This window comes from Cydia amplana, chromosome 22, assembly GCF_948474715.1.
Source record: "Cydia amplana chromosome 22, ilCydAmpl1.1, whole genome shotgun sequence".
Lineage (NCBI taxonomy): Eukaryota > Metazoa > Arthropoda > Insecta > Lepidoptera > Tortricidae > Cydia > Cydia amplana.
In genome coordinates, this window is record NC_086090.1 from 10,561,670 (window position 1) to 10,582,870 (window position 21,201).

At 35.8% G+C, this 21,201-nt stretch overlaps 1 protein-coding gene across 1 annotated transcript in view; it reads left to right on the forward strand.

The window, feature by feature from the left end:
* The window catches only part of LOC134658326 (calsyntenin-1), a 295,963-nt gene that overhangs the window by 244,680 nt on the left and 30,082 nt on the right, over positions 1 to 21,201 (forward strand). The window contains exon 2 of the mRNA XM_063513957.1: positions 18,582 to 18,742. Coding sequence (XP_063370027.1) covers positions 18,582 to 18,742 — 161 coding nt within the window. The remainder of the gene's footprint in view (positions 1 to 18,581; positions 18,743 to 21,201) is intronic.

Genomic DNA, 21,201 nt, shown 5'->3' on the forward strand with positions numbered 1-21,201 from the left:
CGAAAGAGAAATACCTGTTTTTTGCCGATATCATAAAGTTTTTTTAAATAATACAATGATGGTGGCAAACAGGAATACGGCCCGCCCAATGGTAAGCGGTAACCGTAGCCCATGGATGCCTGTGACGTCAGCAACAGTGACATTTGTCGAATGCCATGTCGGTATATATTTATTTAATAAGTACAATAATCATATTTGTGGCTCGTAGAAACACGAGCGAAATCTATTCAGTTGTTCGTTTGTTACAACATTGCAAATGCTGTAAATAAATGATTTCATTTGATTATACTGTCGCATACACTCGTATTCAATACTGTAGCAATTCAATATTCCATTTTCAATACAAATAGCTATTCCATGTTAAAACAAACCCGGTATGAATAGACGAGAATTATGTTTAATCAAAAAATATAGTTCGGTTCAGCGTTGACATGATTAGGGCTTGCAATTCGAATATTCGAATATTCGAATTTGTCGAATATTCGACCTGTTTTGATATTCGAATATTCGGCCGCTCAGGTTTCGAATATTCGAATATTTTTTATTACTATAAAAAAAACTATGTCATCTGCTGTAGTTACAGTTTCTGTGTGTTTTTCGGGTATTTACAGTAAATGAGGAACGGTAGGTACCCAAATACGTAGGAAATAATATTTTTACTGTATTCCTCTCGATAGACTTCGTGAATACAGTGAAACCTAACCCAATTTAAAAGAAAACGAAATCAAAAAGTATGTTACTTTTACGGTGCGTAAGATTTATGTTAAAGGGTCATTCTGTTTATCCTACAAGCGTACGTTAAGCGAATTTTTGAAGTCTAAACCTGGCCACTTATCGCAATTCTCAAATTTGATCATACCAAACCTGCCCAACTTGGTAATCTAACCATGCACCTTTAGCTAACGAATAATCCACCCAGTAGTCAACTAACTTTTCCCTTAAATATTCCAATATTATATAATCAGCCATTAGGAATAAAAACTTGCCAAAACAAATAAAGTCAATAAAGATTCAAAATACAATGGAATTAAAAGCCTTTTTACAGGCTTCTGAGTGACTACAAGTTAATTTATATCGGAAAATAATTACCTAGGTACCTACTAAAAAAATATCTTGCATACCTAGGTGTTTGGATGGTTAATGTTATATTATTTCACGCAACGACGCATTTATTATAAGTTTTATCTAGAAATATTAAATACGTCAAATTTTGGCGTTATACTTTTTATAAATGTGGGCATCTTATAGTAGGATGATAAAATCTAGTCAATTAAGTGGATTTCGGCCAAATATCATTAGTTTTAGCAATATGTGAAAATAGCTTTTGAATAAAACGATAATAAACCGATTTCTCGTTCCTTTTCTTATTATTTATAATATTCGAATAATTATTCGAATATTCGAATACGTCGTCAGAAAAAGTCGAATATTCGAATATCTGAAAGTTTCGAATATTTGCAATCCCTAGACATGATTGCTCGAAATGTAATTTAAATATATGTGAATTAATAACTGTAGAATATAATAAATAATGTTTTCATACTCAGAATTGAATGTTAGGAGTTTAATTAAAGGACACTTATGTGATATTAATGTTTTAACTTTCATTGGTGTAATGTGGGTTGGATTCAAAGTTGTTTGAGTAAATAATACTTCACGGTTCTCTAAATAATTGCCGAAAGTTATACAACATGTCATAACCAATTTTTCGCCTAATTTCATTTTGGCGAATGATCACTAACGCAACTCAACACAATAATTTGTATGCTTTCCGAAACTAACGGTATGATTAGACAAGTTAAAAAATACACTTTTTAAACGCTACATTTTAAGTATCAGAAATGATTTCGTAAGTCTAATACAAAACACAAAAAGTTTATTTTAGTAATTTAATTAATATCGTACGATGGAAACTAGGTAGGTAGGTAGGTTTTTGTGTCGTAATAGGACTGCGAAATCAGTTATTTATTTCAATATTTTCGTTTTATTCTTGTGTTTATTTTAACTAAGTACAGTAAACATCCCCAAATTGGATTGTATTGTCGGTCAGACAACATATACAAATGTAGGTCCATTTGTCGGTTTTATCATATTTGCCCTTAAGTCATATTAATTATTACTGGGTCTGGTAAATTAATTAATTACATATCCCGTGGCAATGCCGCTTCGGGTATAATCACTACCGATGACGTTCATTAGGATAATCAACTGTGTCTCAAAGGAATAAGGTTGGAAACTATTGGCATGTTTTTGTAATCCTCTGTAGTTTATAAATTAGTAACAGTATATTTCATAGACGTTGATAACTTTAACGTTTAGGTACAATAATTAACCTAGTTAGTTATTTATTAAATATTTGTCATATGTAAAGAACTAACCAAAATAAGGCACGAAATAAACTTTTCAATTTATTATTATGAATATTTAATTTTGTATGTTTATATTAAATACCTAAAATGTCATTCTGTGGAACTTGCTAACTATGTAAACAAAAGTGACTAGTAAATTGACATTCAGAGACAATTTTAACATGGCGGTTTGTTTACATAGTTAGTTCCATAGAATGACACTTTAAGTATATTTGTTGCTTAATTACGCATATAAACTACTGAATAGCTTCAGAGAAAAATTTGGCACATATGTGATAATGCTAACAAGTATGCAGCCTGAAATATTACATTGGTTGTTATTCTCACATTGTAAAATTTGTGAAATAGACTATTAACACGGCCCGCTGTATTTCCGGACCATCAAACATTAAAAAAAGCGGCCAAGTGCGAGTCGGACTCGCCCATGAAGGGTTGCGTATTTAGGGGATTTTGACGTATTAAAAAAAACTACTTACTAGATTTCGTTCAAACCAATTTTCGGTGGAAGTATGCATGGTAATGTACATCATATATTTTTTTTAGTTTTATCATTATCTTATTTTAGAAGTTACAGGGGGGGGGGGGGGACACACATTTTACCACTTTGGAAGTGTCTCTTGCGCAAACTATTCAGTTTAGAAAAAAATGATATTAGAAACCTCAATATCATTTTTGAAGACCACACGTATGGGTTTGATGAAAAAAAAAATTTGAGTTTCAGTTCTAAGTATGGGGAACCCCCAAAAATTATTGTTTTTTTTTTCTATTTTTGTATGAAAATCTTAATGCGGTTCACAGAATACATCTACTTACCAAGTTTCAACAGTATAGTTCTTATAGTTTCGGAGAAAAGTGGCTGTGACATACGGACGGACAGACAGACGGACAGACAGACAGACAGACATGACGAATCCATAAGGGTTGCGTTTCTTGCCATTTGGCTACGGAACCCTAAAAAGAGCGTACTCCCATCGTATTGCAACGCACCTGAAACCTCTCCGGTGTAGCAGGTGTCCGGCGATGGTAATTGCTTACCATCGAGCGATTCCTCTGTCCATTTTCCCCCTATTGCCATAAAAAAAACACATAGGCAAAGTCGCAAGCAGACGCTAATATTTCAAATAAACGTCAACACAAATATTTGCGCTGGTCCGTCCATCGATATTGGAATCGTCGATTTACACGTCGCCATCTTTCAATTTGAAATATGGATTGTGGAGTGTAAATCAGGGGGACAAATCGGCGCGGACATGCCTTGAATACGAATGGGTTTTAAGCTACGTAATATATTCATTTGGTTTATTCATATTGGAAAAACCTAGTAACTGACTGCAGTAACTGAATTTAATATTAACGTAGTTAATGTGTATACTAAGCTGCAGAGATAACTGACCCTCCCCTGCATAGAAACCTGTTTGCAGGGCGGAAAAGGAAAAAAAAACATTAATTAAAAACCAACCATTATTCAGGAAAAATAACAATGTACTGCGTATGTAAGATTCTAATCTTCAAAATGACAACGATCGTCGACGTCTTTTTACTCGGCGCTCAAAAGTTAACCCTCCCGTTTTTAACGACTCATATGCATGAGGGTTTGAGGGTGTGTCAAGGACTTGTGGTGGAGGGTTGCGCTTTTATACCACAAGTACCTGTTGATTAGGGCGACAGAACAAGGGCTTGGAGGGGTTTTACGGGTTCAAAAAGGGCAGGGTTTTGACTTGCGAAAAGGTAACACAGTTATTTATTTGACTTAGCTTATGTGTATAGTTATGCATGTATAGTTAATTTTTATGACAAGAAAATAAATCTATTCAGGACGCTTACAATATCGCTTAAATCTATTATTACACTTTTATTAATACTAAGCATAAACTTCACTGAAAAGGTCTCCCCTCAGCTTGGTGTCAAGTTACCTTTAGGTATCTTGACGCTGGTCTTCCGTGGAGACTGTCTGGTTTAGCAGTGGCTGTGTCTCGGTTCATGAGACTAGGAGGTATGTTCAGATCACAGACAAGACATCTTCTAGACTGAGCATAGTAACGCTACCCCCTCTGCCACTATATACGGTAGTTTTACTCCATCTTCGAATGAAAGTGTCAGAATCCCGTCTTTGAACGGACCAATCACGGCACGGGATTCGCTCACCTCGTCCCCCCGCACCCCCGTATTTTTGGCAGCATCGGTTTCATGAAATAATTGCTCTAAACTCCGTCTAGAGGATTCCTAGTCTATGGTTCAGATAGTAATTTCTTATTGTCAATTGGTTATGGATTTCTGGCTGAAGAAATGTCACTCTCTGATCTTGTCCGTTACAAATTCTGAATACACTTTTATATTCTCGATTTCGAGGAAACCGATGCTTAATTTATTTCCCGGGTGAAGGTTGTTTCGATGCTGAATTTCGCGGAATCACTTCAATTTGATAGGGCTTTAGACTTGGATAATGGGTTACGATAATTATCCTTTCCTTTTAGCTAAATACGTACTTCTTTGTATTAATATTTAGGGTTTCGCGTTATTGACCGAGCGTTAGGGAAGATCTCCTCAGCTTGGGCAAAAATGCTTTAGTATGTCCGGATGTTCTCCTCTATAGTTCTCCTCAACCGATTCTCATGAAATTTTGTGAGCAGGTTCGATAATTAAATAGTTCTTTGGTCGATTCGGGTTTTGAAAAGTTTTCATAATACGTATTACTGTAATGTTCCAAACCATACCATAGAGTAACTTACTTATACATACTGTGCCTTAAACTAGCTGTTTTTGACAAGTTTTCACAGACAATAAAATATGACATTGATAAGATCAAGGCGGTTTGTTTATAAAGGACCTACCGGGAAACGCGATAATCGTAACTCAGCTATCTGCCGCTTTATCGCTCGAATATGCAAGAGTGATAGAGAGGTTAGACAACAAAATGTCGACTCTCTCGTCTCGTTTACATAATCATAATTGTTTATTGCAGCCATGGTATTAGGCCCTTAGATTGTGACGGATTGTGGAAGTGGCGCCCTCTATGCAGAGTTTTGCGTAATATTCCCTATGGTGGAGCCATGGGGGTTCGCGAGGTCTGAGCCACTGGTTTAGTCCTTTGTCAAGTAAAAGTGTATTTCGCTACCTACTATTGATGCTGGTTGTACTGTTAGTACTACGATTAGTGATTAGACCAATTTGTAACATGAGTTAGTTTAGAAACTCGTAGATGGGATGATATTAGATTATTTATGGAGAGAACAAGGTTAACTCCGGTTCATTGGAGGCACTCAAACTATTATCCACGTCCTAATGTCGCTGAAAGTTTTATGAGTTTTGTCTTTACGGCTATAAAATATATTTTTTCTATTTAATATCAGAGACTGGAGGTAGAAAGTTTTTCAGTGTTTTGGATTCAAATGTGAAAAACTTTTATCAACAAAAAAGTAATAAAAATGTTTGATTAAAAGTAATAATATATTTGACGTCATTACTTTAATAAGTAACGAGTATAAAACTGAAAATACAATAACTATTCAAAATTTAGTTCATGTTCAAATTATACAATACAATACAAATCCTTTTTATTGCTCTTTATTATAAAGGATAATCACTTAATTTCGTTATAGTTTGCGCACTATAATTTAGCCTCAAATGTAGATACAAACTCGTCATCAACTTTTGGCCCCACGTTGGGCGCCAACTTTAAAACTCAACCCACCCTAATAAGGCTTTTAAAAAACTATAGTGTATACCTACCTTTTTATATAAAAAGGTAGGTATACACTATAGTTTTTTAGTTTTAAAGTTGACAGACAACTGTGACAAGATTGAATACGTAAATTAACCTCGTAAGGCCCAATGTGCATTACAATGTACAGTTTGTTTCAATCTAATTTGAACCTTTCAAAAACTAAACATTGTACCATTTCTTTTGTTTCATGCTTTTCTAAAGCAAATAAAGGTCACCCTAATGTACTGTGCCACAAAGTTCAAATTAATAATAGGAAAAATTTGTATGGTGGGCCTTACGAGGCTATTACTATTATTGTATGAATACGATTTGTATAAGATTGTCCTATAATATTATTTATTGAATTACTGATGAATTATCCAAAATCCCTGCCAATCTCTTATGAATAAATTACCAATAAATTGTACTCGCAACTTCTCGCTGCCACGTTCAAAGCTACTCCGACCTCGAAAGGGTCTGAAATACAAATTCAAACGCATATTTTTTGTACACAATACAAGTAGGCAGTCAGGACCCTTCACACAAAAGACCGCAATGCTGTACTGAATATGCAACGAAGGTGTCAATCTTTTGCTGAGGGGCCCATTAGATCACACGGAATTTCGATTTTTAGATTTATTGGGTACCTATAATGTCCCACTGCTGGGTAAAAAGGCCTTCCCCCCACTTTTTCCAGTCTTACCGATCCTGAGCAGTCTCTGCCCGTAAAAAGGAGTCTCTCGCCATCGCCGACGTGGTTTGGCAACATCTCATTTTGAGATGGGATGCCACTCTGTGATACTACCTATTTGATACGTACTACATTTTCGATACTACCTATAGTACCTATATACATAAATAGGTTATACTCATGTTCACGTCATAAGGAGCACAAAAATACTTCCATATTTCTTTTGTACCTTATATTGTTAGGAAACGGTAACGTCGAAATCAGTCACATTTACTTTAAAAAAGTACCAAAGATAAGAGCTTCTTTCCATTTTAAAGCATTCGTAATACCTTCTTTCACATCACAATATTTCTACTTGGAATAAACTCGTTCTACCGGAAAATCACATTTATTTCCCACGTACAGCCCAGCATACATAAAAAAATAACCGACCAAGTGCGAGTCGGACTCGCGCACGGAGGGTTCCGCACCATCAACAAAAAATAGAGCAAAACAAGCAAAAAAACGGTCACCCATCCAAATACTGACCCCGCCCGACGCCCGACGTTGCTTAACTTCGGTCAAAAATCACGTTTGTTGTATGAGAGCACCAGTTAAATCTTTATTTTATTCTGTTTTTAGTATTTGTTGTTATAGCGGCAACAGAAATACATCATCTGTGAAAATTTCAACTGTCTAGCTATCACGGTTCGTGAGATACAGCCTGATGACAGACGGACGGACGGACGGACGGACGGACAGCGGAGTCTTAGTAATAGCGTCTCGTTTTTACCCTTTGGGTACGGAACCCTAAAAACTGCAGCAATTGTTAACAGCGAATTTTTGTGTCCGGCTTTTCAATTTCCCTTTTCCAGGTAGCCTTCGTCAAAAGAATCAGTTTAAAATGTACAAATATATGTCGCTCTGTATAGAGACTCTATTAGTAAAAGTTGGCGCTTACGCCGTATTGCCTCGAGCTACTATTGGAGGATCGTCGAAAATGGCGTAAGTGACAATTTATCTAAAGATTTTTGTACAAAACGGAATATAGAAATGGTTTTTGCTGTACGCCTTTTTATTCAAAGCTTTGCATTGGTTTTTTTGCTTATACGTACTCATACCTTTGATTGAACGTTTACAATTGAAACCAAAACAATTTTATATTTCGTAAAAATGGCTTTGGTTTAATTGTACCTACCTCAATTTCGTTATACCCATTTACCAAAATTCCTAGATATCAAAACGTAATTGTGTCAAAATGCCTAAACCCCAGAATGCCTAGTTTTTTTCTCTTAAAAAACAACGTTCTCATAATGCCTAAACTTAAAATCGACGTGATGTCACGATACCTAAAACTTCAACTGTCTAGCTATCACAATTCATGAGATACAGGCTGGTGGCATAGCAGGCAGACGGACAGACAGACGGACAGACAGACGGACAGACAGACAGACAGACGGACAGCGGAGTCTTAGTAATAGGGTACAGTCTTTGCATTCTGTGAAAAGTATAACATATTTAACGACTGTCAAAACGGATTCCGGAAGCATAGATCAACAGTCATGGCGGTATTCAAGTATGTTCAAGAAATCTTAGAAATTCTTAACTCTAAACAATATGCCATTGGCATACTTTTGGATATGACCAAAGCATATGATAAGGTACAGTACGACATATTATTAAATAAAATATACGGAATAGGAATTCGCGGAAGTGCTTTTGGATGGCTAAAGTCTTACCTTAAAGATAGAAAGCAACTAGTTGAGATAGAACATTTTAATTTTGCAACTGGAGAAATAGAAAATGTAAAATCGAATTCTGAAACTCTTAACGCTTCTATCCCGCAAGGAAGCGTTATTGGATGTTTGCTTTTCCTTATTTACATCAATGACCTCCCCAAAGTCACAAATGATCCCTGTGTGTTATTTGCCGATGATGTGTCAATAATTACAGCTTGCCAAAACCCTGAAGACGTCAATGAGAAACTTACAGCTAACCTAAATGTAATCAGTTCCTGGATGAGAGACCATAACCTCGATATAAATTATAAGAAAACCAAAATAATTCCATTCTACCCATACCAGAAAACGCCACTAGATATAGATTACACCTACGAAAATACTCGGTTAGAAGTCGTGCAAAGCGCTACACTATTGGGTTTAGATATCGACAGTCACATGAATTGGAAATCCCATGTAGAGAAAATTAGGAAAAAAATATCTCAATTCGTCTATGCGCTTCGGGCGGTTAAAGTAACGACAAATTTGGAAACAGCCCTAACAACATATTACTCGTATGCATATGCTTGGCTAAATTATGGAATTATTCTGTGGGGTAATAGTACCAACGCTCCATTACTTTTTACCCTCCAGAAAAAGCTTGTTCGTATCTTAATAAATAAAACACTTGACGAAATCGAAAGCCACAAACCTTATTTTTCTGAACTTGGACTGCTGACCCTCACATCTATATATATATTAGACATGTGTAAGTTCGTTCGAAAGAATAGGGAATTATATATAAAACGAGAGGACCTACCTCCTACACGATCGATACGAAACAAGAATAGACTAATCCCACCACCTTGTAAACTTAAACTACTGTCATCGGGCCCTTTAGTAATGTCTATTAAAATATATAATAAACTCCCGGACTCTATAAAAGAAGAAGAAAATTATAATATATATATAAATAAAATTAAACAGTTGCTATTAGCTAAGTCATATTATACCCTAAGCGAATTTTTTAATGACAGATTATAATTAAATAATATCTATAATTACAAATACATTGAAATTTAGATTTTTTTTTGTTAAGACTTGACTTTGGTATTTTGACATAAATTTAATCCTTATTTTTACATTTGCTTATAATTATTGTTTATATTAAGATTTAATCACTTTACATTAATCACAAATTCTCCTCTCCTTCGAATTGTAAATAGTATACATATTGCAGTGCCCAACAGGGTTCACAAAGACCTAGCTTATAAGTTTACCACCTGTACAATTACTTTGTGAAATTGCAATAAAATATTGAGTATTGAGTATTGAGTATTGAGTCTTTACCCTTTGGGTACGGAACCCTAAAAAACTCCCCTATGGTCTGTAATGTAAATCGATATTAAGTAATTCAATGAAAACATAATACTTAGACGAACTTAAGTCCTTAAGAACAAAATAAACATATAAATATCATATTATCATCATACAAGTATTACTCAATCTTTCATTTAATCTACTTCAATGAATCCTTAATTTCGGAAGTGAATCTTGAACCGAAACTTACACCGAGTTTGTATTTTATTTTCGTTTAAATAGAAGCTTAATCCCAATTTAGTGTTTGAATCGTAGACAAGAGATATAAAAGGGCGAACATTTAAGAAAATAAAAGATTTAAGAGCAAAGAATAAACTAATGTGTTGAAAGATTCGTTTTTTATTAAGCTTTGAGAAAAGCTACTTACTATTATTAAGTAAAAAATTCATTGGAGTGTATGAACTTCTAAAGTTCTAAACCGCGAATTGTTATATTTTATTTAGACTAAGGTACTTATTAATAAAAGAAACAGTAGGTACTTTTTACTTCAGTTGCAATAATCTGGCATATTTATTTAATTACACAAACGGGTCTAACGCGGGATTAACTAATTTCGGGTAGTTTAGTGGTGTTTTATTATCTCCGTTGACATTTGTTGAGACGTCAGACGTTTCCGTGACCACAGCTGGTGCAACTCAGCTGAAACGTCGGAATTAAAGGTAAAAACAATGAAATTATATCGCGTTAGACCCGTTTGTGTAATTAAATATGTGTACAAAACGCGAGAGTTTAAAGAGTTATAATCTGGCATATTATCTCGAGACAACATATTTATTAAATTTCATATTATTATTTTTACCGTGAATTAAATTATTTAAGCTAATTTTTCAGATTTATTTGAAACAAATCGTTTTATTTATTACAGTTGATATAATATTGGAGTATAATATAGTTTACAAGAAAGTTTTCAAATTTATTTACGGAGTCTCAACATTAGGTAGGTACTCTCTCAAAACATTGTCTGACATGAAATTCTAAACAGTTGTCTTTACTAATATAATAAATGCTAATGTAACTCTGTCTGTATGTTACCCTATCACGCTCTCGCTTAACCGATTTAGGTGGACCGATATATCGGGAATCGGGAATGATGATTCCACGCAGACAAGATCGCGGACAGAAGCTAGTTCCCTATATTGGGAGAAAGCCAGGCAATTGTTCGGGATGGGAGGCAATGCTAAGTTTACGGAGCACTCTAAGTTACAATCTGGATACGATCTAGCTGAACAATAAGTGTAAGGCCTGAGTGGACGCTCGGAGCGGAGCGTTCGGCGGGGCGTGCAGCGTGGCGTCGGGCTCACAAGTGATTTGAGCGGCGTGCACTAAGGCCAATACGCTTGCATTTGTTTAACATGCACGCCGCACGCCCCGCCGAACGCTCCGCTTCGAGCGTCCACTCAGGCCTTACACTAAGTTCTAGACAGCTAAATCCAGCATCCACCCCATAAAGTATGCTCCGCAAAATGCATTGGCGTGCTGCGGGCTATATAAATCTTGGAGATGACATTTTTATCAACCTCCGTGCAGTCTCGGGTTGCACCGCGAGCTTAGGGCTGCCATCTTCTGGAAATATTAGAAATGATTGAAAAGTGGAATGCACTGTGTCGGGCGAGAGTCGAGCTCGCGACTCTGAAAAACTAGCCCATCGCTCTGAACGACCGAGACTTCACTCGATGACAGCAAATATTTCCACCATATATTATCATTCATTAGCGAGGCGCCTAGCGACATCTACCGGAAATTCACCAGTATTAAGAAGTAGTAAGATTTGTGGTACCGTTTGCATACGTTTCTGCTTTATATAAAGTTAATTTTTCCATCTTCTAGTTTGCCGATGTCTGACAAAAGTTTAAGTAAAATGACGGTTGGTTAATTTAGATTTTCCTGGACACTTTAGAAAATTACTGTTTTAAAGGTAAACTTAAATTTGGGATCTGTAGGTATATTCCAACTGAAATTATTAAAATGATCGCACTGTGCACGAAATGAAGCAATTTTTTTATTCTTTTGGAAAACGTAGACCGCAGTTATTTTTTGATACAATAAATGGGAAAGAATAAAATATACTCGTAAAGATTTCGCAACTTGGCCGTGACGTCCAGTCCAGTGTCTGTTTTTCAAACTCCATAGTGGTTAATCGTTATGAAAATTCGAGAACAGACGCTGATTTGACTTTCTAACACCCCATTGCGAGCGTGAAACGGTTACCCGAAAGTAAGTGATCATTATCAATTTATCACATATTCTGACGGGACCCGCGCTTTGAATGGTCTGTGTGGCAACCCTGAAAGCTGCAAGCCGTTGACATCCTCGGGACTTTTGTGATAAAAAGCTTAAGTTTCTTAGCACAACTTAGTTATTTAACCTATTTAGTCTGAAGCCTGGCTCTCCAGCTTGTTTAAGTTTATATTGAAGATACATAATTGAGAAACTGTAAACAAGTTTCGTTTAATGATAACGTTAGTTACAGTTTACTAAGTAGGGGCTTTATGAGCTGTAGAATTTGAATCCCCATGGCTCCGTAATTTTGTTAAATTTTCAATAATTGAATCGGCGAAAATGGTTATAATCATCGATCTAGCTGAAAATTAAAAAAAAAGACAATATTTATTTTAGATAAGTAGGTAATTAAGTTAGGTACAATAAACTTAAGTAATCTATACAAACAGACTTATTCACTAATTTATTATGTGTGAAACTTACCTTAAGCTGACAAAAAATTACGCGATTCGGTTGTAAAGTAGAAAGTATTTCTACCCAAGCTGAAATGGAGACGCTTCTCCCTCGCTCGGTCATGAATGCTGGCGAGAAAGTATTTTCGAAGGAAAATGATATTGACAGTATGATCTGCGATCTTGAAGAAAGTTTAGGATTTTAAAGTAGTATTTTACATATTTTAAAATAATATTTAATACAGAGTTAAATGCATACAGTACAGACAGCAGCAGAAGTTGCTAAGGCGCGGTGTTTAACATTACCTTGACCGGCTCTTCTTCTCTTAACGACAAAGTCGCGTCAAGATCATTTTGATCACCTCGCCCACTTAGCAACTATTGCTGCTGTCCGTGCGTCCTATTTCTACAAAAAAGTTAAAGCATTTTTAACCTCTGCTAAAATTATGCGCCTTTTTAAAAACCGTCATTACCGCTGGCGGGAATCGAGCTAAAAACCCTGGTCATTAACAAGCGTCCACATCTGTATGTGATCGCTTTATGTAACCAGGTGCGGGTTCAGTCCCCGGGTGGAGCCGTAAACGCCGATTTCCGAGATCGTCGCTATTTGTGGCGAGGTTGGTCGGGATTTGACCCAGTACGGTTCGGTACGGCGATTATATAGTGGCTATATCTCTGCTTGAAATACGGATCGTACTCGTGGTATTGGGTTGAGGAAATGAGAATGATTGTACTTACAAAAACTAATTTTATAACCATAGGGAAGAGTCAAGGAAAATACGATTGACCAAAAAATGTAATTTGAAAAATGGTCACGTTTATTTTTTCACCTGGGTCTTCCTTCGCTGAAAATATGTTATATAGAGTCTGTGCGGAAAGAAAAGAGTCGTGGATTGTATTGGGCCCCATACATTCCACGACTCTTCTCTTTCCGCACAGACTATATCTATATATATAAATGCAAGTGTCCTGACTGACTGACTGACTGACTGATTCATCAACGCAGAGCCGAAACTACAAAAGCTAGAAAGTTGAAATTTGCACACTAGGTTGCATTTATAAAGGGTACAAGAGATAAGAAGCGATTTTGAAAAATTCAACCCCTAAGGGGGTTAAAAAGGGGATGAAAGGTTGTATGGGGTACAAGATTTATTTTAAGCTAGGAATTTGAAACTTTGTAAAAATGTATTATATTAAAAAACAAGAAAACTAATTTCAGCGTTTTTGAAAATTCATCCCCCAAGGTGGTGAAAAAGGGGTTGAAAGTTTGTATGGAGATCAAATATTTTTGTGAGTGTGGGACTTGAAACTTTGTATATGGGGATATTATTATAAGACAAGAAAAGTAATTTCAGCGTTTTTGAAAATTCATCCCCTAACAGGGTTAAAAAGGGGTTGAAAGATTGAATCCATTACAAATGCTTTGAAACTTCTTAGAAAGGCATAATAGCCGATTACAAAATAAAGTAATTGCGACGTTTTTGGAAATTCAACCCCTAAGGGGGTTAAAAAGGGGATGAAAGTTCGTCTTGGGGTGCAAATTTCATTTTAAGCTAGGAACTTCAAACTTTGCAAATAGATATTAAAATTAAATAGAAGAAAACTAATTTCAGCGTTTTTGAAAATTCATCCCCTAAGATGGTGAAAAAAGGGTTGAAAGTTTGTATGGATATCAAACATTTTTTCGAGCGCGGGACTTGAATCTTTGTATTTGGGGATATTATTAAAAGACAGGAAAAGTAATTTCAGCGTTTTGTAAAATTCATCCCCTAACAGGGTTAAAAAGAGGTTGAAAGTTTGTATGTGGTTCAAATTTTATTTTAAGCTAGGTAATTGAAAGTTCGTAAAAAGATATAATATTAAAATACAAGAAAACTAATTTCTGCGTTTTTGAAAATTCATCCCGTAAGGTGGTAAAAAAGGGGTTGAAAGTTTGTATGGATATCAAACATTTTTTCGAACGCGGGACTTGAATCTTTGTATTTGGGGATATTATTAAAAGACAGGACAAGTAATTTCAGCGTTATGTAGAATTCATTCCCTAACAGGGTTAAAAAGGGGTTGAAAGTTTGAATCCATAACAAATGCTTTGAAACTTCTTAGAAAGGCATAATAGCCGATTACAAAATAAAGTAATTGCAACGTTTTTGGAAATTCAACCCCTAAGGGATTTAAAAAGGGGATGAAAGTTCGTCTTGGGGTGCAAATTTTATTTTAAGGTAGGAACTTGAAAATTTGCAAAAAGATATTAAATTTAAACACAAGAAAACTAATTTCAGCGTTTTTGAAAATTCATCCCCTAAGGTGACGAGAAAGGGGTTGAAAGTTTGTATGGATATCAAAAATTTTTTTGAGCGCGGGACTTGAATCTTTGTATTTGGGGATATTATTAGAAGACAATACAAGTAATTTCAGCGTTTTGTAAAATTCATCCCCTAACAGGTTTAAAAAGGGGTTCAAAATTTGTACAGGGTACAAATTTTATTTTAAGCTAGGAACTTGAAACTTCATAAAAAGGTATTATTTTAAAACGGAAAAAAAATAATTTCAGCGTTTTTGAAAATTTATATCTCAAGGTGGTGAAAAAGGGGTTGAAAGTTTGTATGGAGTTCAAACATTTTTGTGAGAACGGGCTTGAATCTTTGTACAGAGGCATATTATTAGAATACAAGAAAAGTAATTTCAGCGTTTTTTAAAATTCATCCCCTAAAATGGTTTAAAAGGGGTTGAAAGTTTATATTCAGTTCACAATATCAACATTAAATATATTATGTTATAGACGTAATGGCTTACTTTAGATATGTATGGTTAATAGTTACACTATTGTCTTAGGTTTACCTGTAAAGATAGTTGTAAGTGTGGAAAAATATAAATAAAAATAAATAAATAAAATAAAATATAGGGTTCAAATTTTATTTACTTCAAACTTCGTAACTAGGTAGTTAGGTAAATAGAGAACATGAAAATCTTCTAAGGGGTTTGAGAGGGATTATGTCGAGAACAATTTTATTCAGTTAGGGGCTAGAAACTTCGTAGGTTGTGAAAGACAAGTCTCATGCGTTGTATAATATTAATAATTAACAAATGATTAACCGTCCTACTGCAATATTTTGCTGCATAATGTTCTAAGCTAATGTAGAATATATAACCACCAATATACAAATCCACGCGTACGAAGTCGCGGGCAACAGCTAGTATATTATAGGTATAACTGGTAGTAATATAATAGTAGTAACTGATACTATATATTGCTGAAACGTTACTTTCTTCAGAATAATAAGATAATTAAAAAACCTTTGTGATTTTGAGAAATTTATAGTACAATCGAAGGTGCTATTCTAAATAAGTGGAAATAACATAAAATTTGCCAAATATAAAAAATGTAGAGTTTCGGTTGTTTTTAACAAGGGTCTTACCTGTATATGTATTGTCATAATTATACAGACACATTGACTTGCATACACATCACATACTCGTATATATACCTACTTACATTGTATACTGTATGCATTAACCTAATCACTTAGTAATCTTATCGACCGATCCCATGAATATTGTACGAACAATATTTTGAAGTGCTAAATCATTATTCAAATGGAACCACACACGAAAGTCATCATTTATTTAACTCCTGTACCGTTGTAAATATAAATAATTGTAAAGATTACATTATCGCTTCGACTTAATATTTTTGGTTATATCCACTTCAGTTTTTCGGGAGGTTGTCAAACTAATGGCATGTTAAATTGACGGTTCCTTTAATTAATTAAATTGTTAACAATTGTTGTGTGTGTTGTTGCGATTAAGTCCCGTTGTACAATTTAATTAAAAAAAAAATTAAACTTTATTTTTCTATAGAATAACATTACAATTACTTAGTACAAATCTTACATAATAATTAAATTGTTCTTAGATTTAGCATTGACATTTGAATTATGTTGTATGTTCCTGCTTAGTTTGTTATGTTTGTATGTCCTAGAGTTTAAGGTGTAAATTTGCATGCTACTATGTAGTTAATCATGTGTTACCTAATAACAATAGCATAAGAACTATTGTACCATGTTTAATGCAAATAAATGAAATGAAATGTAAATACCCCGTTTCCAATACTACATATTTACTACATATTTATATTTCTAATTTATCTGTATCCGTACAGTTCCAAACAACCTGTGTAGCTATTTAGTTTTTCTTTAACCCGTTTAGAAACTTCCACTGTTAAATGTAACCGTTTCGCTAAATCCCAGTTAAGAATCTTTTATTGGTGTTGCAGCTACCTAGTCCAAGTCACAATCAGAGCTGTTGAAAAACAGTTCTTTAAAGAAAGACGTTTGAAAACCTTTAGTTTACCGGGAGCTGGTGCGCTATTCCAAACGTTTGCAAAAGCGCTTAGACGAACTAGTGTTTGTGTTCTTAAAATAAATGAAAATTAGTCATGAGATGGTGATTTTTTTCTATCAAGCTTTAACCTGTTAACGTTTTGGTTGGAGTCTGCCCTTGCAAATATAGATTATAGTTGGTCAAGCAGATCTTATCAGTAGAAAAAGGCGGCAAATTCGAAGGGATATCGTCCCATAGAACATTTCAATTTCGCGCCTTTTTCTAACTACTGACAAGATTTGCTTGACCATCTATAGATTGATTTTTCCTCATTGAAACTGTAAATATCGGACATCTGACACTGACTGGTCATTCTGACAATAATTAAAAATTACATCGAATTCAGTTAATTTTAATGATAAAAAAATTCATAATGGTATTGTTTTCCGTCACAACTTTATCTACATCGACTTAATACTTTAAGTAGTTTCACATGTCTTCGCAATTTTTAAACGTGAAACCAAATTTCCCACAACAAACGGGTGGTCATTTACCTAGGCTCCCCTGCTGTGGTTCTTGTCCGTTAAATTTGTCCACCTGAGCGCTGGACTCGCTCGAGCTAGCTGCGCGATCAGAACACGTTCCCCTCTTCGATTTTCCAATCGCCCCAGGAATGGTCCTTGCCTCTATTTCAACGTTAAAGTAGTTTTATTTCCAAGGAAGGTTTTTCTTGAAATCTCGGCGCGTATTTACCCGGTTGTTATCTAACCTTTCTGAAAGTTGGCCAATTCAGGGGTTTAAGGATTGTACGTTGGACGTTACGTAAGGATTGAGAACGTTATGTTGTGACTGGTGGTTTTTGGCAAGTAATACCAGTCGAATGTGCGAATATTATCTGATATAAAACAAACATTGTATAATTTTGTGTTATTTTATATAGATTCCTGTGAGGTAATACCTACCACGCAGTCTAATGCTTGTAAGAACGGTTATGGCCCCATTATGTGGGGTCCGGCCGCGTATTATTTTGCAGAAGAATATTCTGAAGTCATTTTAGATGAAATGGTTGTTGACATTTTTTTTTTACGATAAGTACTTATTGTTGCATCTATGTTAACTATTTTAGTTTCTTTTTAGACTATTTTATCCGTTTCGGAAGCTTAAACATTTAAGGACTTTATGTTTAACTTAAATCTGGATCTTGTTATAGTTCCCAATAAGCATTGGGCTTGTTCCACCAAAGCCCGAACCATCTTGTGAGATGCCAGTGCCCGCAACGGGTATACGATGAAGATGGTAAAGATCATCATCATGAACTTAAGAGCTATTCTCTTGTCGGTGGAGTATCTACCAGGTCGCCCTGTCTTACGACTGTCTTACGATCTCTTTGACTTTTTGATACGACACGACCCTTACTTTTTTCTTCGCTTGATCTAAGTAACGCGTCTGGGCTATCCTGTTACTCGCTTGTGTCCTATCCTACCCTCCAGTATAATTTTAAAGGAATCTTCTTCTTATGGTGCCGTCTCCTGCCGGAGGTTGGCTATCATTAGGGCTATTTTCACTTTTGACGCTGCAGCTCGAAACAGCGATCTGGTGCTCATGCTTCTTCCACGTATTCGTTTTCCTTGGATTTTCCCCTGTATTATCAGCTGGAATTTAAAGGAATGGTCGTGTCATATTAAATGTCCAATAATTTTTGAAGATGAAGATAACCAATGTCTTTAACGCCTTATTTTCTTTTCCCAGACGTACCATACTTGGAGCTGGCGGAGCCGGACGAGGGCTACCACGGCCTGATCCGGGAGAACGAGACCCTGGTGGAGGTGACCCCGGCGATCCGCGCCCGGGGACCGCTGTGCTCGTTCCTCATACTGAACAACAAGCACCATGGGGAGGCGCCGTTTGAGGTAAACATCGCTATATATCGCTTCTATCCGCCATCGCTCTACGCGACATTATCATCTTCCAGTTAGATGGCTGGCAGTAGTCTCTCTCTTCTTCTTCCTCGCGTTGTCCCGGCATTTTGCCACGGCTCATGGGAGCCTGGGGTCCGCTTGGCAACTAATCCCAGTAATTGGCGTGGGCACTAGTTTTTACGAAAGAGACTGCCATCTGACTTTCCAACCCAGAGGGTATACTAGGCCCGTATTGGGATTAGTCCGGTTTCCTCACGATGTTTTCCTTCACCGAAAAGCGACGTAAATATCAAATGATATTTCGTACATAAGTTCCGAAAAACTCATTGATACGAGCCAGGGTTCGAACCCGCGACCTCCGGATTGCAAGTCGCACGCTCTTACCGCTAGGCCACCAGCGCTTAGACGGCTGGCTGTAGTGACAGTCCTTAACTGTGCGTTTCTCCGAAAACTTCCTGCTTTATGGAATTAACTATCGCCTCGTATTTCCGGACTAAATGTTTGTATCTGATTGAACTGAAATTTGTCATACGTACTTACGACAAGTAAGGCTTGTACGGCAAGTGACAATACAACAGTATGATCACATCGATCTGATCTGACGTTGAAAATGTTGTAACTATGTGATAATGAAGTTAAGATAAAAAAAAAGATAAAAGATAAAGATATTTATTTGCAAAATGTAGTGGTAAACATAGTCCCGAATATCTGAAAGCGTGTATTACAAATGTTTTTTTGTCGAAGAAGTTTTTATGTAAATGTGTAGTGCAAACTAATCAATCCCTTAGTTAGGTCAATAAGAAAACTTTTACTAACCGTAAAATATAATGGAACATCTTACAACAGTAGTAATCGCGGCTCAAAAGGGTTACGGCGGTGGGACACCTCATTCGATTCCTTTCATCGTCCTCACAGCTGCGTGGATATGAGATAAGGGTGCCTAATGGCACAATTTGGCTCAGCTATGACAGTGGCATTATTGGTTTTTCTTTCGGTGCCCTTAAATTTCACAAAAAAAAACAAAACACATAGGTAAAGGTTGACTGATTAGACTGATACGAGAATTGCATTAGGCATTAAGTCCGCTAATGGTGCATCATTTTTTTTGTATTTGTGCAATAAAGTTCAAATCAGTCTGTGAAAATACAAGCTGTAACTTCTTGCATATATTTAAAAAGCAAAAATTTTACACTCATTTACAAACAGCGTTTGCTGTAACTTTAAGACTAAACTGTTAACGTTGAACAATAACTATTTTGTGATCAAGAATTAAACTGCATTTTAGCTGGTTAGGTTCGTTAGTTACCTTTTGTCCCTCAGAGCGGGAAAAGATGCTTCCAGAAGCAGGATTTGATCGAAATTTAAAAAAATACAAACTTATTACACCTTGTATTTGCCAAGCAGCGATACATTGGTCGTATTACTTAATTTAAACCAAGTTGGTCATCGTAGTCTTTTCTCTAAAAACTGCATGCTTAATAAAAAGTCCTTTTCCACCCTTCGTCTACGAGACCGTAAAAGGAAAATATACTACGAAATACCTACATCATACTATCGGAAGGCCTTTTATAGAACCTTCTGGGCGTTCCGATATAGCTTCATTTGATGCCTTTCACCTCACAAGGGAGTTTGTTAGTTTTGTGCGGTCGTGGGTGGCTGCGAATGGGAGTGTGTATTGCTGGTTGTCATTACGTGGGATTTCTTATTTAGTTTGGTTTGACTTACAATGTACCTAGGTGATTATTAGTTTAGTAGAGTACCGAGTTATGTTTCTTATGATTATGACAGGTCTATCTTTTTGTAGTAAATTATTGTTGATTGAAAGATAAATATTATTCGCGTCGATTTTTTATATAATTTGTTTGCTAAGTGTTTGCTAGTCTAGCTTCCTAGCCACTTTAACTCGATCTACCCAAATTAAACACTAATACCCTAACAATCCTATTGTTGCACAGTTCAAGTTATAGGACTAATTTTAATTGAATCCATTGCAATAAACGTAGTGACTATCCAATACAGAATATCGAGCTGACCAAATTTAGATGATCTTCCTATTCTTAATAACTATACGTAGTGTGAGATCACAGTTATACTAGTTTTTGATGATAAAGTGTGAATAGTAAAAGCGTTTGAGAGTTCATCGGATTTCCTTTGGGAAATGAGTGGACGGAGAGCTTTGCAATGGATTGCAGTTGGATTATTATATTATAAAGTATGATTTAGTGTGCTTTACAAGGTTTCCTAATGATACAGTGCCAACCACTTAAATAGCCTCACCTATTTATTGTGAGTATTATAATTATACGTGATTATTTTTATCAATATACCTTAAATTTGAATTGTACGCCCTGACGTTTATCGAACTACACATTAACAAGTCCGAACTTGTCTGTGCGCGAAACGTCGTGGACGCAAGAGCTAATACGGGCCGTCCACATGAATAGCCTCAG